At 49.3% G+C, this 25,386-nt stretch overlaps 2 protein-coding genes across 2 annotated transcripts in view; both read right to left on the minus strand.

Annotated features, from left to right (window-relative positions):
• Positions 1-11,223, minus strand: part of GFOD2 (glucose-fructose oxidoreductase domain containing 2) — a 53,465-nt gene extending 42,242 nt beyond the window's left edge. Inside the window, exon 1 of the mRNA XM_012660565.1 lies at positions 11,031-11,223. The gene's annotated coding sequence lies outside the window, so the exon portion shown is untranslated. The remainder of the gene's footprint in view (positions 1-11,030) is intronic.
• A 2,977-nt stretch (positions 11,224-14,200) lies between these two features.
• The window catches only part of RANBP10 (RAN binding protein 10), a 62,185-nt gene continuing 50,999 nt past the window's right edge, over positions 14,201-25,386 (minus strand). Inside the window, exons 6-14 of the mRNA XM_012660566.1 lie at positions 24,898-25,082; positions 22,325-22,437; positions 20,716-20,824; positions 20,459-20,607; positions 20,061-20,265; positions 19,208-19,329; positions 18,580-18,725; positions 18,158-18,269; positions 14,201-17,706 (exon numbers count right to left, since the gene is read on the minus strand). Coding sequence (XP_012516020.1) covers positions 17,576-17,706; positions 18,158-18,269; positions 18,580-18,725; positions 19,208-19,329; positions 20,061-20,265; positions 20,459-20,607; positions 20,716-20,824; positions 22,325-22,437; positions 24,898-25,082 — 1,272 coding nt within the window. The 3' untranslated portion in view covers positions 14,201-17,575. The remainder of the gene's footprint in view (positions 17,707-18,157; positions 18,270-18,579; positions 18,726-19,207; positions 19,330-20,060; positions 20,266-20,458; positions 20,608-20,715; positions 20,825-22,324; positions 22,438-24,897; positions 25,083-25,386) is intronic.

The raw sequence follows: 25,386 nt of genomic DNA on the forward strand, positions 1-25,386 counted from the left end.
AAAAAAAAAAAAAAAAGAAAGAAAGAGGTTTATTTTTCTATTGTTTGTCTCCCCCCAACACCCCTGCTACAACGTATGCTCCTTGAAGATAGGGAACTTTTTGTCTGTTTTGTTCACTACTATATCCCCAGTGTCTAGAACAAAGTCTGATATATATATAGCAGGTGCTCAGTAAACGCTTGCTGAAAAAAAAAAATGAAAGATTTCTCACCTAGTTCCTACATAGTTCATCAATAAACTAAGACATATATACTGAGTTCATCGAAACTGTATATAATTCAGAAGGTTCTTGGGATATGTTTACAAATGTAATAAAGAGATCCCTTATGTCATTCGCCAAAGGAGTTTGGTGCAGAATCTGGTTTAATGGTTCAGGAAAGAAAACAAGCATCACAATAGCTCTGCCTGCTGCCTAGGATTAGGAAGATGAGCTACTGCTCTTAGTCTTTTGCCACAACATGACCTGCTAAGAGATGTCCTCACCCAGAACTGTTTCTCCAACTACCACTCATCTTCCACGTAACATGACCCATGCTTATCAGTCACCTCAGTCCCCTTGTAGTCAAGTTTCTTCCCTCTTGCTAGAGAAGCACAGAGAAGCATACTGTATGTCAAGCCTTGCAGGACCACAGTGACCCTCCACTTAGGGTCTATGTTCAGTCAAACGCCAACAGACAAATGAAGGGAAGGCAAGTGACAGTGGACCCAAACAAGTGGTAGAGACTCAAACCTAACCAGTTCATAAGGAACCACTGTGGCTGCAGGGAAGCCTCCCTGCCCCCACAGCCAGTCCATCACTACACCCCATCAATCCTGATGTCTCCATCCCGGTCCTGACCATTTCCTTCCCCAGCCTTTAAGTGCCCCTAGTATAAAACCCAAATTCCTTGATGGGGCTCACAAAGCATCTCTCCAGTGTGGGCAGGGCCCTTCTTCACCTCTCCACTTCCCTGCTTTCCCCTTTTGCCTACACTCAGCAGGCTAGCAGCTATCACACGTGACCCCTTCAGTCCTGCTCTGAGACTGTGGTCCATGCTGTTTGCTCTGCCTGGAACGATCTTTTCTGACTCCCCCTGACGGACTCCTCAAGAGACCTATCAGGTCTCCACATAAGCACTACCTTGGAGAGGCTGTGCCTCGGCTGGGTTAAGTGATTCTGCTCACAGTTACCACAGCAGCCTGGGTTTGACTTTCACGGTAGTCATCACACTTCACTGGGCTCACCTATTCAGTGTCTGTCATGATGGCAGGACCTTGCCTGTCTCACACATTGCTGTGTCGTCACCAGGACAGAGCACAGTACCTGACACCATGTACGTGCTGAGTAATGACTGAGGAATGAGCATACCAATGAGCGAGTGTGAGAATGAATGAATCAAGAAGTCAAGTCAAAGCCTGTGTGGATGCTGTACTAACTAGAAGGCAATGGTTTTTCCTGCCACATTTCTTCTCTGCCTTTCTGATTTTAAATAAACGATTAGTTCTAAAATCTTAAGAGTACAAGCTACCTGAATGATGTCCTAGAACTACTACTATGGAACATCACCCTAGGAGAGGGGTGCCATCACTTAACATCTAGTTGCAAGGGGATTTATAATACGGAAGCGTAATTCTTGAGCCTGGTAAAGGCGATAAAATGAAAAATATAAAGGCCAATTTTAAGTTTAAATTTTGTTTTGCAAAAACCAGGAACCTGTTGGGAAGATAGTAGTAATGCATTCCAGGTGGTCTTCAGCAACAGTCATATATCAAGAATTAATTAGGAAACTGTCTGGCTGTCGCCCAGTCTTTTTTTTTTTTTTTTTTTTAATTTTAGAGACAGGGTCTCACTATGTTGCCCACACTGGAGTGCAGTGGCTATTCACAGGTGTGATCATAGCACACTGCAGCCTAGAACTCCTGGGCTCAAGCAGTCCTCCCAAGTAACTGGAACTACGGGATTACAGGCTTACACCAAGGAGCCTGGTCTCCCAGCCTTTCTTTTTTCCCCACCCCCAATCTGATATTGAGCCAATGTGGCAGACAGGCTGACAACACCTAAATAGCAGAGCTGGACTACAAGAGGAAAAACAACCACACCTCATCATCAGAGCCCAAGGAAGAGTAGGGGGCAAGCACGCAGCTTCAGAGTACTGGACTGCATGCTCATGGTCGAGGGAGTATCTACAGTACAGCTATAACTCCCCACTAACCAACTGAGTGTCTGAGATGCCAACATGAATGCTTCCAGATAGATGTGAAAACATTTCTTCCCTGGCCAGGCGTGGTGGCTCACGCCTGTAATCCTAGCACTCTGGGAGGCCGAGGCGGGCGGATCATTCTGAGCTCAGGAGTTCGAGACCAGCCTGAGCAAGAGCGAGACCCCGTCTCTACTACAAAATAGAAAGAAATTGGCCAAACAACTAAAAATAGAAAGAAAAAAAAAATTAGCCAGGCATGGTGGCACGTGCCTGTAGTCCCAGCCACCTGGGAGGCTGAGGCAGGCTCGCTTGAGCCCAGCAGTTGGAGGTTGCTGTGAGCTAGGCTGACGCCATGGCACTCGCCCCAGGCAAGAGAGTGAGACTCTGTCTCAAAAAAACAAAAAAACAAAAAAAAACGTTTCTTCACCTGCATTTATGTTCTCATTGAAAAATAAAAGCCAAGGTAAAGAAACAGGTATTGAGTTTTACAAATTAGTTGTAATGTTTTGGTGCCTAGATTTCAAAGATGCAGAGGTTCTATGGAGAAGGTTTAGGTTTCCTATGATTTATTTTAACAGTGACATGGTCACAGATTTCTGCCTTTCCACTGAAATCAAAAACAAAGGCAGGGCAAAGGAAAGAAATGCTATTCCTGCAGCTCCACAAGCTGACATGGCAGTAAACTGCCACCACGTCATCAGAGAGCAGACCTAGCCCTGGCCAGAGACGCCAGCTCCCAACACCATCCCCCTCTACATACTGTCCCAGGAGGGATGTTAGTGACAGGCTTAATGACCTGTCTTATGAAGCATAACTACCCATGTACAAAAGGGACAGCTAAATCAGGTCATAAAGCAGCAGCAAATTTAGCACCCACAGAAGTATTTGGATCACTGTTAGGTTTAAAAGCTTCAGCTGATTATTACAATAGGAAAAGTACTTATCCACCAGCTATATTAGGTCTTCATTGTTTTTGAAAATATGGCAATAACATATTTTTTCCTAATATTGCTTTAACGGTGAGCTCCAGACTGACACCAACCTGAAAATTCCATTCCCAGCTCTACTCTCTCCCTAAGCAATTTTATAGCTAATTATTCAACTTTACTATGACTTCCATGCGAACACTTCTAACTTCTGATCTCCAGCCCCAACAACTTGCTCCAGCTCTGGGTGTATACTTTTAGTGTCTACTGGAAATCCCTACTCGAGTGACCTACTAGCTTCTCCAAATCCTAATTCCTCTTTCCCCTCAAGCATGAACCTCCTTCTGTGTTCCCTCTCCCCTTTTAATGGTACAATCATCAGAGTCCTTTTCTCAGTCACTCCCCTGCCCCCTCTTTTTTTGTAAAGAGACAGGGTCTTACTCTGTCACCAAGGCTGGAGTGCAGTGGTGCAATCATAGCTCACTGTAACCTTGAACTCCTGGGCTCAAGTGATCCTCCTGCCTCAGCTACCTGAATAGCTAGGACTACAGGTGTGCCACCATACCAGACTAATTTTTTAATTTTTTGTAGAGATGAGGTCTCACCTTGCTACCCAGGCTGGTCTCAAACTCCTCCCACCTTGGTCTCCCAAAGTGCTGGGATTACAGGTGTGAACCATTGCACCTGGCACTCCCCAGTATTTTTAAATGCCACACAAACCAAGCATTATGCCAGGAGTTAGGCACACAAAAATAATCCAAACAGGGCCCTGGAGCTTATAGTTTCCATTTCTTGCTATACCCAAGCTGAGTATCATGGACTGATTTGACCCAGGAACATAGTAAGTGTTCAAAGATCTTTCCCTGTGGCAAGCATGTGAACAAAGGCTCTGTCCTTGCCTTTAAACTGCTGAGGTAAAGCACATTTCTCCACAATGCATGTGAAGTAGCCAACCCTAGAGAGGGGTATGCTATATACTCTGGTTTTACCAAAGAAGAAGGTGAGTTTTTAATTATTATGCTAAACATTTTTTTAATGTGCGAATCTAATTGCCTGAAGTTTTCTTGTGTTTTCCACCTTCTATGTGGACACAAATGCTCAGATCCTGAAAAAAATGCTATTTCTATGGCAGCAAAAGACACCTTGGGTCACCTTTCTGACTTCCTTCTGGATTTTGGGTAGGACGTTCTTAGGGCACCCAGGAGCACAGCGACCCTGACTGGCATTCTCTAACTCTGTGTTACATAGCCTCTGGTCAACTGGGAAGGTTAAGCAGTTTGCCAGTGACTAGTCAGGTCCGGTGCCCTTCACAAGTATCTCCTATTTGGATGTAGAAAACTGCTTAGCAGCTGGGCCACGACCATGTTCAGCTGCTAAATTAACAATCTTCTAGCTGCTTAAATGTGAGATGTAAAATAACCTAATCTCAGGCCATTCTTGGCCAGAGTGCCCCCTTTTTTCTTTTGTTAATATGTAGTGAAGGAGGCAGGCTATAAAATACAGGGCATACCCAGGATATGCCTACCTGAAAATAGCCACTCACTTTAGTATTTTAGAATTTTCTAATTTTTATTGTTTAATTGATGTCTTCTCTTCCTATTGAGACTCTAAGCTCTTTCAGAACCAAGCCTGGGTTTTATATAAGACAGTCCCCAACTTAGGGTGGTTCAAACTGTTATTTCTCAACTTTACAATGGTGCAAAAGCAGTATGCATTCAGTAGAAACTATACTTCAAATTTTGAATTTTGATCTTTTCCCGAGCTAGCCATATGCAGTACTGGGCAGCAGCGGCAGTAGCAGCAGTAAGCTGCAGCTCTTGGTCACCATGTGATCACAAGGGCAAACAACTGACACTCTACAGTGTACTATGTTGCCAGAAGATTTTGCCCCACTGTAGGCTAACATAAGTGTTCTGAGCACATTTAAGGTAGGCTAGATAAGCTATGATGTTTGGTAGGTTAGGTGTATTAAATGCATTTTTGACTTATTTTCAACTTATGATGGGTTTATGGGACTCATCATAAGTCAAGAAGCATCTATGTTAGGCAGATAACAGGTCCCTGAAAATTCACACTTAAAGGTGTTTTAGCAGGGCATGGTGGCTCACCCCTGTAATCCCAGAACTTTGGCAGGCCAAGGCAGGAGGATCGCTTGAGGCCAGGAGCTCAAGACCAGTCTGGGCAACATAATGAGACCTCATCTTTACAAAAAAATTTTAAAAATTAGCTGGGTGTGGTGGTATCCACCTGTAGTCCCAGCTACTTGGGAGGCTGAGGCAGGAGGATTGCCTGAGCCCATGGATTTGAGGCTGCAGTGAGCTATGATCACACCAGTGTACTTCAGCCTGGGCAACAGTGTGAGATCCTGTCTCAAAAAAAAAAAAAAAAAAAAAAAAATAGAAAAAAAGGTATTATGGTAACATTCCTGTATAATTTGGAAATTACTTAAATACATCTAAATGTTATATTAGGGGTTTTAGCATTGAAGGAGGGAGAAACACAATAATTTCAAAAGAAAAACCACGATGACCAGGAGCAAGCCCAGGGCTAGGAGAACTAAAAGAGCCATTTAATTACAATGATTTATTTTGAAAATAACATCAGATAAGGAATACTAAGATACATCATTTTCCCCCATTGCTCCAAAATACAAGTTGTGTCCTCTGAGCTCTTGGCACAGAAATATGAATTCAACCGGAAGGATGACTGATCTCTCCACCATCCCCCTTCTCCCTGGCAATCAGAGGATGCCTGGCAGGACAACCTCCCCATTTCATATGCTCCTAGAGTCATCCCCAGAGCGGCCCCTCAGAGATGACAATCATTTCCTAGAGGAGCTACCATGCTGCAGAAACCTCTAACCACATGGAACATCCTATAATATGCTTGCTGTCCATCAACAAGCATCAAAGAAACCCTGAGGGTCAAAATCACCTATAAAAGGCACCGAAGAAATAGCAGTCTTAGAAAGCAGCACAAGATCTAGATAGTCACCTTTTAATTATAACACGTAAATTTGTTATCTAGGTAACCTCATTACTGTTTGGCTGACACCTGAGATAGGAAACATCAATGCTGCCTAGTCCCTGCCACCATTCCCTCACCCACACACCAATTTTAATAGAGTTAGAAGGGGTGAAGGCTCTCAGAAAGAAAAGGAGTTCAATAACCTCATTTACATCAGCAAGAAACTTTTAGGAGGGTTTATTTTTTAAAATATGTACACATAGAACGTTACAGTTATCTTACTGTTTTTTGCTAAGTTTTTACATTTGTTTGATGTACTTACGATCAAACTGTATTCACAACTTTGTATCCTGAGTTTTTCACTTACTCTTCTGATGTATTTTTCATGTTATCATATAGTCTTTAGGAGTTATATGACATGTCACTGTGAAAGTGGAAAAACTCAAACCATTTTTCCTCTCCTTTCAACCACAACAACACAGAAGACTTCTGTGACAAAATGTGTGGGGGCTTCTCCCCACACACCAAGCAAGCAATCAATTCTGTAGCAGACACCAGCTGGGTGTCCTCCAATTCAATTCCAACATTATCTACCTGGAGATAGCGTCAAATCCCACAGGTTGAGAGCTCAGTCTCCACAAGACTTCTCCCTTACTTCCAATGCCAACTGAAAGCCCCAGGTTGTTTCACCTGTGCTTCTGACTCACCAGCTATAAATTGTGGATCCCAAGACCCCCTCCTTGGGTTCAGTTAATTTGCTAGAGCAGCTCACAGAACTCGGGGAAACACTTACATTTACTGGTTTATTACATTATTATATTACAAAGGATACAGATGAAGAGATGCATAAGGCAAGGCATGTAGGAAAGGGTCCCTGAGCACACCACCCTCCAGGAAGCTCCGTATGTTCAGCTATTCAGAAGCTCTCTGAACCCAGTCCTTTTTGGGTTTCTATGGAGGTTTCATTATGCAGGCATGACTGATTAAGCCATTGGCAATCAACTTAATCCTAACCCCTCCCTGCCTTCTCCAAAAGTTGGGGGGTGGGGATGGCAGTCCCAACCCTCTAATCACAACTTTGTATTTCTGGTGACCAGCCCCCATACTAAAGCTACCAAGGGGCTGCCAGCCATCAGTCAACTCATTAGCATACAAAAAGACATCACTATGGAGATACCAAGGATTTTAGAAGTTATATGCCAGGAAATGGAGATGAAGACCAAATATATATTTTACAATATCACAGTCACTGACTATAATATAAACCAGCTTTTCACTTCTCTAGTGTTAGATATTTATGTCATTTTCATTTTGTTTTAAATTATAAAGGTTAAGAAATTATGGTCCAGAAGTTACACAATTTACATAACGTTACCATTCTAAGCAAAATATAATAGTAAAAGTAAATAATAAAGATTTGGGGGTCAGTGATACAGTAAAATCTCAAAGCCAAGTAGAAGTGTTTTGGGTTCTATTTTGGGGTTATTTATTCTCATGAGAAATTGAGGTGACAGTTTAGAGTAGCTTAGTTATCCCAGGTCAAAAAGGAAGACTGAATTCAGTACTCAGTTCCCATTTTTCACAGCCTTCATTCCTAATCCTTCATTATAGAGGGCTGATAGAAACATTTTTAGAGAAGCAGCTCTTGGGAATGGCTTTGGGAAGTGGCAGAGAGAGTGAGCTATCCCTCCAGCAGTTGTGAGGCTATCTGGGGTCCAAAAGTATGTACATTTTTATTCACTGGCTATCTTGAGAACTGACAATATCTAGGACAAAGACACTACTTGCAACTCCCTTTATAAGAGTAGGACCTAAAGAAATGCTTAAGAATAGGGTTTAAGTGTATTTAAGTAATGTATTGTAAGTTGTCTAAGAGGTAACCAGTAAAAAAAAAAAAAAAAAAAAAAGACATTGTAAGAATATTCATCTCTTCCCTCTTAACGTTTAATCTCTATCTTAAGCGCTTATTTCCATCACCATGAGGCAGAAAATTTTCATTTCCTTTGTCTTTGTTTGAAGAGATGGTACTTTAGTGAGCTCATTCTTGACCTAATGTCTAATTTATAAGTGGGTGTTACAGTGTAGAGAAGTCTTATTGCTTTCATGTTTTTCTCAGTGTCTCCTATCATTCTAACTTTCATAAGCCTATGCCTATTTCAAGTTATCATTCATTCCCACTTTTTAGAACACCTGACATGTAAATTTTCAAGTAATTTGGACTTTTAGACTCCAAATTTAAGTTTACTAATACAAAACTGCTACTTTTGGAATGTAAAAAAAAATAATGTCCCATTACAATACTATATATAAATTCTCAAAGATAGCAAAATCTCCAATTCAATTTTTTCCTACGTGCTTTCCAATTCCAATTGTGGATTTGTCCTGGAATCAGATGCCCTACTATAAATATACACGAGTGACTTTCCAGGCATCAGAAAGGCACCTTTCCTACTTCTAAGTTAGTGGTCTCTGATTCCTGTGTTTTCTGAACACTGACCTCTGTATTTCAACTTCATATATCAGATGACACTGCATGCCCATTACATGTCTCTTCTTATGGTAAAACTAGAAATCAGTTCAGTGAAAGCAGATCCTGTTAGCACTACTGGTTTATCTGGTAAGGTTTGCTCAGGATTGGCCTGTTAAATATTGCTGATTACTTTATTACAGGCCAGATTTGATAACTGCCCCCAGCTGCTCCAGAAAACGGAGTGGATGTTAAGTAATTATTTGTCAAAGGTTTCACTGTCATAGCAACTAAGAAACACTTTGTAAGTTCTCTCTGTAAGTCCACCCCTCTCCTTCTCCGAAAACAAGCGTATTCCTGATTGAAGAAGCTCAGAAAATGCACACAAATCCATGGCGCGCACTGTAGCCACATTTAAACAGGACCTTCTCCAACAGCTAGCTCACTCAAGAAAGTATATGCACCTACATTCAAAGCACCTTCCCACACCCCATCCAGTTCTGCAGATGACAACTGGTCTCCTCCATCTTTCCTTGATTTTGGCCTCCTTGTCTTACTTTCACCTGGGTTAACACCAAAGTAATGAGGGTTTCTACACAGAGTACAATGATTTTCATTAAGCCTTTCTGACAGAACTTAATTAACAGTACCGATTCTTCCCCACAAGATTACTTCTGTTTCTGATAATGCCCCATTTTATCTCTTCAGGTATTTATATGAAATAATTCCACAGATACAAGAAAAGTCAAAATGCCCAGCCACAATATCTATAGTTATGGTCTGGCACTGATTTATGAACCTAAGACAAAGCTTCCTTCCTTAAACTTATTTCACCTATTAACATTATCATACTTTCATTGTATCTTCTCTTATCATTCTGGAGGGGGAAAAAACTGCTGCAAAGTCAAATGTAAATTGCAAATTGGTTTTTATCAAGCTAGGGACAAACTGACTTTGATGATTAGAATCAGGAATCAGGGACCATCTTTTAAAAAATCACACATTTCTTTTCCTCATACTGCAAATTTTTAAGTCCGGGGGGGCTTTTTTTTTCCGCATTGCTAGTTCTACTACTAATGGGTTTTAGTATTACTACAGAAATCACATATCAATTTCCCTAGCAAATAAAAATAACAGATTACACCCAGACCAATGATTATTCCATAGGAAAAGTGGGATAACCAGGTGGTAAGAGAAAGCTTCTCGCAACAGAATCTTTACCTGTGAAATAAGGATTCTACCTACAGAGCTGTTTGCTGAAAATTTCCCTCTCTTCTCCAGACAAATTCTCTAAATTCCCAGCCCAAAAGCAGTAATTTTTTCACGTTTTCTGTGAAATGGATGGCCTTAAAACTCTTTTGTTCTCTGGTGTAGCTTTTCAGAAGGAAATGGGTGTCCTTATCAAGAAAAAGAATCTAGCTTCCCCGGAGACAAAAGACAACTATCTTCTCCATATCACTCCGTACCACAATAACTTTTAAGTGTCTTCCTCTTCTAATTTAAACGCGGTTCCCTTCAACTGAAGGGCGATACGCTATGGACTCTTCCTTCAGAGCCCATTGTGCCCCACAGATCACAAAGGTGGAACCTGGCCCCAGTTCTGGACATTTAAAAGGCACCCTCTTTCTTCCTCACGTGTTTTGCCCTCAGCATGACATTATGGGATCAATGAACATTAATAAGACGGTTAATAGCCTTCCTTGGTGTCCATCCGATGCCGCTTTAAACTTTTCTATTCCTCTCCTGTGCTTTAGATTCTTCTGTAGTTCGGAAGGTAAACTATTCGCACGACCATTCCTTATCTCCCCGCCCCTCTTCCTCCCTCACCGTTCAAGTGTGGTCAGGCCTTCATGGGAATACCTCACCTCACCTTTTGTCTCCACAAGTCCATCTGCTTCCTTCCAGAGCTTAAAAGGTAGGGCAGGGGCACCGAGACATGGCCAGAGGGCACTTGGGGGCTGGCACAGCCACCTGCACCTTCTGGGGCATCCCTTCTCCCACCTGTCACCTGAACACCCGTTTCGTAAATAAAGATTTACCCCCCCCAAAGTCCCATCTCTTTCTGAAAGGGATGAACCAGCTACCCAACGAGCCCTTTGTCTGAGGCTTCCACACCTCTCACAGCCTCATCCACAAAGCGTCCATCCTCACACGGTTAGGGGGTCTGCTCGCCACAGGGCGGGGGAGACTAGGTTTCCGCATCTGGTAAAAGGATAGGTTATGTCCCAGGTCCTTCCAGGATCCGAAATTGTACAATTCTACAACCAAACGTGCAGGTCCTATTTCCGAAGTGGAAAGCGCGAACCGCGGGGCGACTCTCGAACTCAGCGCGCGTGCTGGCAGTTAGAACAAGCCCCCTCCAGCCCCGGCTCCGCGAATCCACGCCTCCGACCTCAGGCGCCGGGCCGCTGAGGAGGCCCGGCCGGCGCCCGCCCGCGGCCGCGCGGTGCACTCCTTCACCCTCGCCCGCCGCCGCGGGCCGCCTCTCACCTGGCACGCTGGCATCGCCCGCCCCGCGTCGCACTGGATACCATGGGTCCGGACGGGTCTCGGCGGCCACCAGTTCTCCTTGACGGAGGCTGGCGGGGATGCGCGGGCACCAGAGTCTAGCGCGCCGCCACCGGGAACGCGCCGCCTGGTTTCTAAGGAACAGGGGCCACGGGAAAGGGAGGGGCGGGACGGCGGGGGGAGTGCGCATGCTCTGTGACGGGGGTGGACCCGCGCTGGGCGGGGCCACGGCAGAGAGCTACGCATGCTCGTTCATTGGGGGCGGAGCTTAAGTGGCCTGGCTGGGAGGCCCAAGTCGCTGATTTCCGGCGGCTGAGGCTGCGGAGGGAGCGGTGTGCTGTCCTCTGCTTCTCTCTGGCCCCGCCGATCGGCCTCAAGAACGAGGAGGTTCTGGGAATTGTGGTCTGCCTTGGTTGTCCCGGAATGAAAGAGGGTCTCGTGTTGAACAACAACCTGTCTTTGTAGAAAGTCAGTTCTCTCGAACTCTTCGGACTTCTGGTTTACTGACTGCTCATGACTTGCTTTTCTGTTTTCTCAGGCGTCTCTAGTTAAGTAGCAGTGCCCTTGACATCTTTACTGGACCCTGTGTCCCTCCAAGTAAATACCAGACTGTCCACTAGCATACTGAAACCGGTAGACCTCAGTGTAAAACTGGCTATGTAGGAAATGTGACTGGGGTTTGTTTCTGCATCGGGAGCTCCCGCCCCTGCTTGTCTGACTCTCCTGGTGGCTGGATCCCTACTCAGGGGGCATTAGAAGGGTCTCCCAGCTATCATTCCAGAGCAGCCTGCAATGACAGAATATATATCAGCAGACTTGAGGCATGAGGCAGTTCCTACTGAGACCTGCTGGCCAGCAGCGGGGCTATTCCTGTGGAAGACACAAGACTTCCTACCACTGCTGCCACCACCTCTTTGAGCGCAGAAGGCTCCCAGAGTGATCAGAAATTGTAACCTCCAACCTCCCCCTTATTCTTTTTTTTTTTTTGTTAGCACTGTCTTCCAATCCGATCCCCCTCTTCTGATGGGGTTTAACCCCTTCCTTCTCCCCTGGATCCTGAAGAGCCAGACAGAAAGGAGGCAGAATCAAAGTGTGCCTGTGTTTGATCTGTTTCTATCTTAGTCATTGTTCAACAGTCTACTCTTCCAGAGCAGGGTTTCTCAACAGTGGCAGTGTTGATATTCCGGGCCTGGTAATTCTTTTTTTTTTTTTTTTTTTTTGAGACAGAGTCTCACTCTCTTGCCTGGGGCGAGTGCCGTGGCGTCAGCCTAGCTCACACCTCAAACTCCTGGGCTCAAGCAATCCTACTGTCTCAGCCTCCCGAGTAGCTGGGACCACAGGCACGCGCCACCATGCCCGGCTAATTTTTTCTACATATATTTTTAGCTGTCCAATTAATTTCTTTCCATTTTTTGGTAGAGACGGGGTCTCGCTCTTGCTCAGGCTGGTCTCAAACTCCTGAGCTCAGAACAATCCGCCCGCCTCGGCCTCCCAGAGTGCTAGGATTACAGGCGTGAGCCACCGCCCCCGGCCCCGGCCTGGTAATTCTTTGTTGGGCAGGGCTGGGAGCGGAGCGCTGTCGGCATCACACAATGTTTAGCAGTATTCCTGGTTTCTACTCACTAGATGCCAGTAGCTCCTCAAACCCAGTTATGACTACCAAAAGTATCTCTAGATATTCCCAAATGTCCCCTGGGGGGCAAAATCACTGCCAGTTGAGAACCACTAGTTCAGAGGAAAATAATTAGCTGGTGATGTTCACTGAGAACATCCATGAGCTTTTCCTAATTTATTGGACCACATTAGAACCCTTTTCCAGTAACCATGCCTCCCTGAGATACAATTCTATATGCTTTCTTTCAGGAAATCCCGTCCCCCACTCCAGTGACTTTTAGCTACTACCTGCTCCCTTCTGTTCTCTATATTATTATGTGGTACCATTATCCGTCCTGTCACCCCAACCAAAGCCTGCATTTGCTTTGTCTCGTTTCTCCCATTTCCCTCACATTCAGTCACTCATCTTGTTGTGCCAACATTTATCTCCTAAAAATTTCTCAAACCTGCCCTTTTACTTGTGGCCTGCTACAGTGGCCTCCTAGCTGGTTTCTTTGGCTCCAATCTGTTTCCAGTCCCACCTCCAGGTGGACAGCAGCATGATCTACTGTATCCCTTCTCTGCATAAAACCCTGGTGCCTTGAGGGCAGGGGAGGCAGGAATGGGCCAGTCACACCAATAAGCATCCTCATGAGGATAGGTGCTCACACGTACTGCGTCCCTGTGTGCCAAGCACTGCTGTAGACATGTTGTAATCCCCCATTGCCACGGAGTAAAAAGATTAACTATATTTTCGGGATGGAGAAACTGAGTCTCAGAGAGGTTAACTTTCCACAGTCACCTGGTTAGTAAACACAGCTATCTGTGCTGGGATTTTAAGCACGAGCTCTTTCTCCTCAGACTGACAGGCAGGAAGCTAACCTTAACATGCCTTAAAAGAGATACCCCTGAGAAGCTCTTTGGGTGGGTGTATTTGGACTGGTTTTTTGTTTTGTTTTGTTTTGTTTTGTTTTGGAGACTGGGTCTCTTTCACCTGGGCTGGAGTGTAGCGGCGCCATCACAGCTCACTGCAGACTCAAACTCCTGGGCCGAAGTAATCCTCCTGCCTCAGCCTCCCCAGTAGCTGGGACTATAGGCACACTATCATGCCCAGCTAATTTTTAAGTTTTTTGTAGAGATGGGGTCTCACTATGTTGCCCAGGCTGCTCTTTAATTCCTGGCCTCAGGCAATCCTCCTGCCTCAGCCTCCCAGCGTGCTGGGATAATAGGCATGAGCCACTGACCTGGCTAGAATGTGTTCTTAAAATCTTATTTTTTGGGGGTGGCGGTCTTGTGGCCCATCTTTATGAAGTTGAATTTGCTACTTATTCCTTGTCTAAGACGAAAGCAGTTTCAAAGGAGAGAATTGAGGTTTAAGTATCTATCCTCTTTGGGGTCTTACAAACACCCAAAGTTTCAAGGGTCCTTGAGCGGAGGCACCAGGGGCCTGGGCATTTGAGAAGTGGACTGAGGAGGGCCTAAATCCTCCAGGATAGGATGTATCACACAAGGGGTGCTAACCCCAGCAAGACTTAAAACAGAGACCAGACACTCATGACTGCTCATGGATGTGTATTTTAATAAAAATAATTCTGTCAAAATACAACAGGAGTTTTTTTCATCTCTCAAGTACAATTTTAATAGGATGTTTTGTGTTAGAATTCTCTCTCAACCCTCCCACACCCACAAGTTTCATGCTAATGCCAAGTATCAACTCTCGAGGACAAAGGCAGAACCAGTGTGCACAATGTGGAGGATGTCTGTTTCAGCTGTAGTTACTAATGGAGGAAAACCCGATGCAAAGAGGCAAGTGTCTGAAGCAGCCAGAGGCCATGATCTGGCCGCAGGTCCGGGTGCATGGGACTGGCGGTCAGGTAGGGCTCTGCTGCCCAGCTGCCACACAGCGCGCATACCTGAGTTGTGAGCAACCAAAGGAACTTTCAGCTCTGACAGTTCTCTGCCGCATCTTCTTTGTGCTTGCTTACGGGGTAAGAAGGGTGGCTAGGCGGTCCCCACTTCTCTGTCTCGTGGTGTCCCTGTTTTGACGGCCTGTACCCAGCCACAGACCCATGTGGGTGGGGATAGGGGTTCTGGCTTTGAGTGGTCTGCCAGTTTTCACTCTGGAAGGAGCAACCATTTGGTACTGCAAGGGGAAGGTGAGTAGGGAAGGCTGCTCCCCAGGGCTGGACAACCCAACAGAGCCAGGTCTTCCTCCTGCCCTCATGGGTCAGGTCCAGCCCTTCACCAGGGCTCATCCCTGGTGCCTTTCCTGCTCCAGGCTCCTGGAAGCAGGCTGGTAGGACTCGATGTACATAAAGGGCTCCTCCGGATGGCAGGCAAGCCTGGACTATGAGCAAGAGAGTGGGCTCAGCAGCCTGGTTTTGGCCCTCTCCACGGCTTGTGGGGCAAAGGCTTATGTCCCAAAGGTGAGCTGTCCAACTGGGACAGAGAGCCCCTCTGGAGAGGAACAGAGTAAACAACTTGGACTCAGCTGAAACAGTGAGATAAGGCACAGAAAATGGGGAGGTGGCCATGGGTACCGAGTGCGAGCCAGGCACACACCCAACCCCACGCAGCACACAGCTGTCCCGAGCCCTCTTGGGCCCTCTCTCAGCCACTCCACAACTCAAGCCCAGGCACCCATCCTCATCCCTGACACACCCCTGAAGGTACCGGCTACTCACGACACTGCCAGAGGTCACACCAGCCCAAGCCCTCATGGGGCTCATCTGCCGTTCAGCTTCAGGACTAAACACTGTGGCCCAACCCACAGGGATAAGGTTAGTTCCAGCTCTGCCACCAATTTGCTATGTGACTTTGGCCAAGTCACTTAATCTCCTGGGCCTGTTTCCTTATCTGTAAAAGGAGAGGATTGATTGGGGAGAGGTTCTCTGAACCCCATTCCAGCTGTAAAAGCCTCTGGTTTTAGTTCCTAATCCTGCTAGGCTCTGACCATTTTTAACAGCCTGATGTTTCCAAACTCTGGGTTTGGGAGCTAGGTATTCCCAGCCTTGCACAGGATGAATTTTCTTTACAGACAGGACAACACCTCCCAACGGGCCATAGTTTATGGGCTGCCAGCTGGGGCCCTGGCAGGGACCAAGAAAAAGCAGCAGCTATAGGATCATCTCCCAATGAAGAACTCTTGGAAAGCACAGGGCCATCATCAGCAGCTGGTCCAACTCAATCATTTTTCTTGTTGTCCAGCTGTGGCCCTGGTGAGGCCTGATGGGCACTGAATATCTGAGGCCACACCATCCATTCCCGTGTCTGCTCACACAGAACTTGCTCAGCCCAGACTCAGGCCGGGACTGGAAGTTCTACTTCTGGCCTTGCCATCGCTCACCCCACACTTTGCAGGGGCTGCCTGTGCTCCCCCTCATGCTGTGAGGCAGCCATGGAAACTGCAGCCCCTCCTGGTGCTCCTCTGCATAGGCTTCCTCCCTTTCCTCCTCCAGGGCAGCCAGTCCTCTCCACAGATGGCCCACCCAAGTCCTGGCAGCCATCTCAGCCCTTCCTCTCCTGATTCCCCAGTGGTGGCAGGACCATTTTTGTTCTATCAGCTGTGAGGATCCATCTGAAACAGCCGGTAGGACATCTGTAAAGCTCATGGGGTCCCATCCTCTGGCCAGCAAATACTCCTGACAGTCTTTTCTAGCAGTGGCTGGGGCCCAGCTGCAGGGAGCTGCCTGGCACAGTGGCAGCAAAACCTGGCCTAGGGGGCCAAGGGTTCCATCCACTCCATGGACCAGCAGCCCAAGAAACTGCCTCCACAAGGTACCAGCTTCTCAACAGAAAGCATCGATTCGCTCAGAGCTGTGCGGAGATGGTGAAGATCCAAGCAGGAAGAAAGTAGCCCCTGTACTCAAGGGCCTCTGTCCTGGGAATGGAGTCTTCTTCCCGGCAGCCGGACACACGGCGGCTCTCGGGTTGAAGGCAGGTAGTTTCCAGGCAATCAATTTAGAGTAAATGAATTATTTGGCCATCTTAACAAGGGAAGGCAGGGTATCGAAAAGGGAAGAGAGGGGAGCAAGACAGGCAGTGAGAGGTGGGGTAGAGTGGCAGACAGCGTGCTGGCCAAGAACCCTCTACTCCCTTGCTCTGTTGTGTAGCCCTGGGCCAACTTGTCACTTCTCTAGACCCTCGGCCCTGCAGTTCTCTGCTCAGAACAGCTCCCAGGAGCCTAGGGACCCACACCTCTTCTGTTGCTGCAAAATCAGCTTAGCCTGATCCTGCCCACTAATTGTCCCTGCAAAGCCTATTCGGCTTCCCTTGGCTGCAGCTGGGCCTGTGGCTCAACAAAGGGGGAGCCTAAAATAAACAAATCACTTGGCTGAGGTGACAGAGATGATTCTTTTTTAATGAGTTGGACTCAAATAAAAACATGGTGTCTGGACAGCCTCACCCAAGAGGTGCTGGACCACTAACACTACGATAAATACTGTGTCTTCTTTTTTTTTAATATATATATATTTATATATATAATCTCATTTGTTTTTTACTTATGAAAATAATAAGCTATTACCAACTTGGATAGGCTTCATCACTAAATTAGCAGAAACCAGCTCAGCACAAACTCTCCAGAGATAAATACTGGTGGCTCAGTCAGGAGAAAGAAAAGATTAAAAAACCTCAACCCCTCCTCAAACAAAACTCCCCTTTCAAAGTAGAAGGCGCTACATGAGAGTAACCAGCCAATACTGTGTCATAGGCCGCTGCACGTGAAGGGGAGAGAGAGACTGAGGGTAAGGGGGGGAAAGGAAGGGAGGAAGAGAGGAAGGGAGGGAGGAAGGAAAGGGAGAGGGGGAAAAGGCCAGGCAAGAGTGGACTCTGCCCATGGCTTCCAGGTCCCTGTGCCAGGTGCCTATGGAGGACAGGGCTGCTCCAGTCCTGGGGCCAGTGGATGGCCAGGCGGGGCCAGCCAGCATGGTCAGCTAGTGCAAGTAGTCGTCAACTCTGGCAAAGGAGCAAGATCCCAGGCCTGCTCGGGCCATGAGCCGTAGACATTCAGACGCCTGGCCCAGGGCGAGCATTAGAGGTGGCTGCTTTGGCAGGTTCTGAGACTCTGTGGAGGAGAGATAGGCCTGGTCACTGCCCTGCCCAGAGAATGGGCCCAGACCAAAGTTCCCTTGGGGGTGGAAGGTAAGGGGAGTGACAGAATCTCTTGAAACAGTGTTCAATATCTCTGTGTGAGTATGTCCCAGCCATCAGGCCATGGCCCTGCAGTCATGCCAGGAACCTGAGGATCCTAGCCTTCTTTAGAGCTATGGACTGGCCTGGGCCCAGAGTCATGGCCTAGGACCCACTATGATCTAGCCAGCCAACTCAGTTGGGCAGAGGAAGGTCAGGGTTTAGGTTCAGCTACGGGAGTCCAAGAGTCCTGAGCCACCAGAGAGGGCCTGTGCAGAACTCACTGCCCCAATTTGGACAAACATCAGTTCTTTCCAGGGAGAAAGGGGAGTCGAACCACCCCAGGTACTCATGGGCTAGCTTCTGCTTTTGTTAGATCTACTCACCTAAAATGGCGCTGTTGAGGGCAGCGCACACAGGTTCCCTCTGGATGGGGTCGAGCTGCTGGCCAACTGGGCAGCTCCAGGGGTCTGAGTACGCCAGGAGGCTGAAGGCATCCTAAAGGACAGGGTGCTTTTGAGAGATCGTGGCACACACCACACACCCCCTGTGGCTCCAGAAGGGGACAGGGCCCTGCATGGTGCCCAGTGAGAGCTCAACACACCTGGAATGTATGGTCGGGTGGGGTTGTGCCCTCCCCTAAACCTGGAGAGGGTGGGGTACACCCAGATGCCCCACTTCCCATCATAGACTTAACTGAAGCCCACTCTGTCCTGTTGCTGCTGCCTCCTGGACCCTCCCAGAGCCACCCTGCCCCTAGACCCAAATGGGGGGCCTGCTCTGCATGAGGGCCTGGCTTGTCCTGTACCTGCAGCATCTCCGTGTGGGCTGAATTCTTGCCATACTCCTGGCCCAACTGCTCACTCAGTGCCTGCAACTCACGGCCAAACAGGATAATCCTTTCTGTGGCAGCCTGGTTTCCCCCGCAGAGCTGCCGCCGAGCATGCCCGTCATCTGCACCCAGGGCCCCGCGGAGAACATGTTAGGAAGGGTGGGGAGAGAGGGGCAGGATTGGAGTGGGAGGAAGGACCTCGGGTGGGCTGCAGCTTCTGCCGAGGGCAGATGGGGCAGCCAGAGCGGAGGAGCTCTTAGTCCACCCAGCACAGTCTCAGAGTCAGACAGGATGTGGACGCTTTCCCTCTTCTCACCCTGCACAGATGCACAGTGCTCATTAGAGCACTCACACTCTCGAACTTCCTCCAGCCTCAAATGCAGGGGCCCTGGTCTTGGCAGCAGGCCTGGGCCTTCTTACACATTTGGAGCCACCTCAAGGATCCATCCACAATTGGCTAAGGAGGCGGTGGACCAGGTCTGGCTAGAGCTTCTCAAGCTGCCAAAGCCTGCTTATCCAGCCTCCTCCCAGGGGAAGAGGGTGCCTGGACTGCACATCGCCTTCTCAGGGAATATGCTGGGTCAGGCTAGGGCATGGCCCTTACCCATGCTGGACTCATCCGTCTGCAGGTCCTCATGCTTGTAGGCACCATTGACGATGCGTGTGGACATGCTTTCCAGCACACCATTGGGGTAATGCTCTGCCTCCATCTCCATCTCACTGTCGCTGCGGAGAAAGGTTGAAGTGGGAATTGGCCAAGGGGATGTGGCTGGAGCAGCCTGGTTTGGGCCTCCATTCAGGTTTAGCCCCAGGCTGCTGTGGGTAAACCAAGGGCCCCCAGGAGCATGAAAGGACAGCCCAAGCTTCCCAGGTTCTAACACCTGGCTCCTACTGTGACACCAAGTATCCCTAGGAGCCTGCCACCTAATCCCCACCCTTATCCAAATGCTGCCTCTGTGACTCTCCCTTCCCTGCCCCTCCCCTGAGTCGACACACCTTTTCACATGTTCCCCCAATCCCTAATGACTGGGCCCCATGTGGCCTTGGCTGGAAGCATGCCTGGGGACTGCTGAAAGCCACCTGGAGCTGCAGCCTGCAGCCTAGGTGCCCTGCCTGCCTAACCTGGCTATCCACAAGCCAGACCCAGTAAAGGCTCCTTCAGTATAGACTCCGGGGGTTCTGACAGGCCCAGCCTCCTTGGAGTAAGAGGACTCCTTGGAGGAGACCACATTCTCAGCCTAGCAGTATCAGCACCTCTGGAGAGAGCCATGGCCAAGGAAAGTGGCAGCTATATCACGGGAAGGGCCAGAAGCCAGAACTAATGCCTGGCCTGGTGGGCCAAGAGCTAGTACCCTGGGCACAGACCTGAGGTGGAAGTGGGGGTGAAGGGCAGGGCACTCAAAGGGCAGCTGGCGAGGGCAGAAAGCAGAGAGGGGGAAGTAGAGCAGGACAGGCACCTGGTCTCCTGGTTACTGGTACTGCTGTGGGGCTGGGACTTGGTAGAGTCTGTTGAGTTGGATTCGGAGTAATTGACGGAGGACGGGGAGGAGGAAGACGAGGAGGATGAGGACGAGGATGAGGAGCTGGGTGCGGGGTATTTACTGTGGTTCTGTTTACTCTTGGTGGATGTGATGCCATTGCTACAGCTGGGACTGTCTGCTCCTAGAAGCCAGGGGACAGTCAGAAGAGGAGGGGCAGCTTGCCATCAAGCAGGGCCCCAGGATTAACCACAGTGATGCCATTTCCCTTCCCCCAAATCCAGCAGTGAGCCCTGAGCCCAGCTCAGGGGTGGGCACAGGGGGTGGCTTCTCCTCTCCACACCAGTTCTTCCCGAGCCCTCTGGAGAGCGGCTGACCTGTGCTGTGCATGTGGGAACTACTGGGGCCGTGGCGGGGGCTGAGGCTGGGGGAGCCAGGGTAGCTGTCCTGGGACTTGGGGCTTCGGGAGCTCAAGCTGCGGACCTCACTGTCAGTCCCATTCACCATCTCCACAAACTGTCGGCACCTGCGGAGGGAGCAGAGCGGCAATGCTCTGGGCGTGGCCCGGGGTGACGTTCCCATCACACGCCGAGACGGGCTGGGCTCTGGAGGACCTGGGGTGCCCAAGACTCACTTGAGCATGAAGAGCAGGTTAGGGTTGTGCTCCAGCAGCCCTGGGTAGAAGCGCTGGGTGGTCTCGATGGCCTCGCCCACGCGGCCCTCTAGCACCAGCTTCTGGATCTCTGTGGGGAGCAAGAACATGGCAGTGAGAGAGGACTGCAGACCTCCCTCATAGCCACACAGTTGGGACGTGCCAGTCTTGGAGCGGGGACCAGCCAAGAGTCAGATGGGCTGGCTCAGAGTGCCCTGCCAGCTTGAGGTGCTCACAGAAGAGGATGAAAAAAGAACCTGGTCGCCCAGCCCCACAACAGACTCTGGTTTCTGCCGAGTGTCAGCCAAGAGTCCTCAAGAATAAGAAGGGAAAACAGAGGGAGGACTCTCAGCCCAGAGGCAGGAGGGTGAGTTTGGAGGCCTGCTGCTGTGGGGTACAGGTCGCCAGGGACCTGGGGGCAGGGAGGGCCCTGGCTGCAGGAACATGAATCTGGGGATGGGCACCCAGGCAGCTTGGTAGCCTGAGGGTCTCCTCTTCAGACAGATTTCTCTCTTTTCAGGTCTCACAGAGGAGTGGCAATGGGAGCACACAGGTTTCTGGGCCAGGGCCCAAGTTGTGGCAGTCTTCAGGGGCTACAGCACGCTCCCTTCTGGGAAAGGAGGCCATCCTCCTCACGCTGGCACCTCTGACGTCGACACCTCTCAGGCCATCAGCATCTTGCTGTTGCCTTCTCGCTCTTTCCCTGGGGCCTGGTGCTTCTTCTGGTAGTGACTTCAGGGTCTGAGGCTCTCTCATTCGTAGATCCCAAGTCTGGGATCCCTTTCCGTCTGTCTGGCTGAGCGCAGCTTCTCTGGGAGACACAGACACATGCACATACACAGAGACGACAGGCTCAGAGAGACGCAGCCACTCAGACACGCACGCCCACACACACCCGCTCGCCCTCGCTCTCCTCTCCTCCTCCTTGCTGGGCTCTTTCTTCTTTCTTAACACCCCACCTTCCATGAAAGAGCCCCCAAACACACAGTACACAGGCTAGTATCAACACCGGTAGAGCTCCCTTTGGCCAAGGAAAGACTCTATGCTGTCTGCAAAGGTAGGACTAGAGGTGGGGAGCAGAGAGGAGCCAGCACAGCCACCACTGAGTGTCAGCTTTGCCCTGTCTGACCACTTCGATCCTCTCTCAGGCTAGGAACAAGCAGAACTACTAAGGCTTGAGTCACTGGCAGGAAAGGCAGGGCACTGGTCTGACATGATGCAAACATGCTCCTTCCAGAAGATCATGAACAGGAGGCTGAGTGGAATCCAGCATTCAGGGGGAAGGAAACAAGCACGGAGGAGGGGGGTCCAGCTGTGCCAGGGCCTAGCCTGTGCCCAGCCTTCAGAATGTGCCCTGGGGAGGCTGCTCTGAGATGTCTCCATGTTGCTGACTGTCCATCTGGGCAGTGCTGTCTTGAAAGTGGGACAGGAGCAGGGCCTGGGGCTGGCTTGGGGGCTGCAGGCTGGTCTCCAGGGTGGTGAGGACCAGAGCTGAATGGACTCCTGACAGGGTAACCAGGCCTGGCATGAGCCAGAGAGCAGAGTTAGGGACAGGTGAGGGAGGGAAAGGGGTAAGGAGAATTAACCTTACTTTGTCTGTTCTTTATGGACGCCTGTTCTTCCTGAATTGGGGTTTCAGTCATTCGGGCAAAAGCCGTGGCTGTGGCACAATACCCATGATGCACCAGGTAAGATGAGACCATGCTAGAAGAAAGGAAGAGCTCAAGGTGACACTCAAGAACTGCATTTCTCACTGACCACCTGCTGGGACAGACTACCTCCCCACGAGGTCTCCCCTAAACACATCTTGGAGGTGCAACCTCCACAGAGTAAGAATAAAAGGGCTGAAACAAAATGAAAACTTCTTTCCCCTCACCGTGCTCACACAGTCAGGCTGGAGCTGGGGCTGATAATCATGTCTGTGCCCACAGCTTGGCAGAGTGACTACAGTTTCTCTGGGACACGCTGCTCACAAGCAAGCGACTATGATAACAAAAGTACACACACAAGCACACACCATCTCCTTGCAAACATGGCTGCCTCCTTGTGAGCTGCAGCAAGCCCAGAGATGGCTGATGGCGTCAATGAGGGCTCCCAGCCAAGCGGTCTGGCAGCTGCCCAGACAGAGAGAATGCATGCAACATGCACACGTTCCTCAGACACAGGAGCTTCGCTGCAGGCTGCCCCATGCACCTGGCAGAATCATTCCAGCTCCCCAGGTGAACCTGTCCTCAGCAGTGCTGGCTCTAGAGAGTGACAGGGAGATAAACCACGACCCAAAGTTGCCACAAGTCAGGGGCCCAAGAAGCCAAGAGATCAGGCTGATTTTGCCAGGCAGGGACAGGCACCAGCAGGGCCAACAGGACACAGTCTTTGGTTAATGGTCTGGAGAAGCCCGACACCCAGCGGCCGTTTAACCCTATCTGCTTCTGGCTGAGCAGTGGCACATGTGTGTACATATATAGAGCAGAAGGAAGAGCCCTTGCGTCTGATGTGTACAGGAGTGAATACCTCCATGTGTGCATGTGTCTGACGTCATTACTGTAACTGCCAAACACAAATATCCGAAGGGCTATTGTGTAGAAGGCATAGAAGTTTGGGTGTGTGTCCCTCATGCTTTCAGGGATAAATGGGACAATACACATAAAGTGCCTGGCAGGAAATAAGAAGTCAATAAATACAACTTCTTATTATAAAGTTAGGTATTATAAAATATTATATTCTAAATAATTATCACAACTATATTATTATTATAAATACAAGGGCTAAACTTTTTCAAAAGACATGGTTTAGGTGAGCCATATGAACATCAGATGCCACTAAAATGTACAGTCCCTTTGACTCAATAATTCCACTTCTTAAAAGGAGACCAAGAAAGCAATCTTAAATATGAAAAATTCTTTATGTGCAAAATGGTTACCCGCATGAAAAAAGAGAGAAAATAATTTGACTTCCCACTAGGAGAAGCCAGCCAAGGGGCTTGTGGGTAATTTGTCTCTGAGATAACATAGTCATTATCAATATTCATAAAATGAAGTCATGTAAAACCACACAACACAAATTATATGCAGGTCTTGGCAAATGCTACATATGAATACATACAAGCACATGGATACACACATGTAAACAAATGTGTGCTGGGCCTAGGCCCTGACAGCTGAGAGTATCATTCCTCCCCCATGCAGTCTGGGCAGCTCCCCTTGCCCGTCCCAGCAAGCCTGCTGCAGGGAGTGGCACTTTCCTGGCCCTCCAAGGAAAGACTTCTTATCTGCTCTGGGGGCTGGGAACAAGAGGTAGCAATGCTGTTTTTCCTGGGGAGGGTCTAGCTACCTAGCCCCTACCTCAGCGCACCCTTATGGCCTGCCTCAAGATCAATCTCTCAGGAAAGGAAGGCTGCACAGAGAACCCAGTGTGCACCCCAACCCCACCCAAGGACCCTGGCACCCTGGTACCTTTGCAGGGCAATGGCCAGGGCTAGCAAAAGTCCAGCCCTTCCCCTGTACCCATCTGCCCACCCTTGGGAGCCAAGCTAACACCCACCTCCTAGCAGAGTGGCTACTGGTCACTGCCTCACTCAGGCCTGCAGCTGGCAAGTGGAAGGGAGACCTAAACCTGGCCTCCCTTGGTAGTCTCAGCAACACTGGCTTCCAGGACAGTCTGCTGGGAATTAATCAGCCAAGGAGCTAGCTAGGCTGGTCCCAGAGAAAAACTCTCTCTTCCTGCCACCACTGCCATAGATGAATGGGACTTAGCTGGATGCTGAGCCCTGTGAGGTGGCTTCAGGCCAGAGTTGCAGCATGATGGATGCTCCCTATGGTGGGGGAAAAAGTCCCCAGAGGAAGAGATCACAGGGCGTCCCAGTGCATCCTCTGCAAAGTGCCCTGGGGAAGGAGTACAGCCCGGCTGGTGATCTCACACACAGGAGCCTTCCAATCTGGTGGAGGGGCAAAGGTGTAATCAAGAGCGGCTCTGGAGCAAGGGAGCTGTCCCTCCGATGAGAGGGAAGAGAAGAGCAACGGGCTAAGTCACCCTGGGAGTGTTTCCCAGAGGGCTGCTGCACTCTGGAGTCCACAGGAGCAGCTTGTAGCACTACAGGGGCCTACAGGAGAGTGATGCCCCTGGGATGGTGTTGGGGGTAGGTAAGGGCAGGAACCAGGCACTCACTTCTGCAGCACCGCCTGCCACTCGCCAAGCCGGGCACTGATGGGGAAGCAGTGGACAGTGCCCTGGACCTTGGCACGCCACTCCCGCATGTAGTCCTCAATGTCAAACAGGAAGGGCTGTTGCCCGAAGTTGGCGTCCACGATCTCCCCGGGTGTCTGCAGGCCTACGGTGGGGTAGAGGTTGGCCTGAGGAGAACAAAGTGTCAGTCAGGCCCTGAGGGCAGCGGGGCAGCAGGGCCTCATCTTACCTCAGTGGCTCCTGCCAGTCCGTGCTAGGGCCGCGGGAGATGCGGCAAGGCTAGAGGAGGTGGGGCGAAGCCCCCATTCTGCCTACGTCCCTACCTGGGACATTATGCCCCAAAGCTAGAGTGGAGAAAGCAAAAGAAAGGCAAGTAAGGCTCAATATGGAGAGCCTCCTGCCCTGCATCAGAGGCCACTTGTGCCCACGGCCCAAGATCCCCCTCTGGAACTCAGCCAGGGCACACAGAGG

Source organism: Propithecus coquereli, unplaced genomic scaffold (genome assembly GCF_000956105.1).
Source record: "Propithecus coquereli isolate 6110/MARCELLA unplaced genomic scaffold, Pcoq_1.0 Scaffold67, whole genome shotgun sequence".
NCBI lineage: Eukaryota > Metazoa > Chordata > Mammalia > Primates > Indriidae > Propithecus > Propithecus coquereli.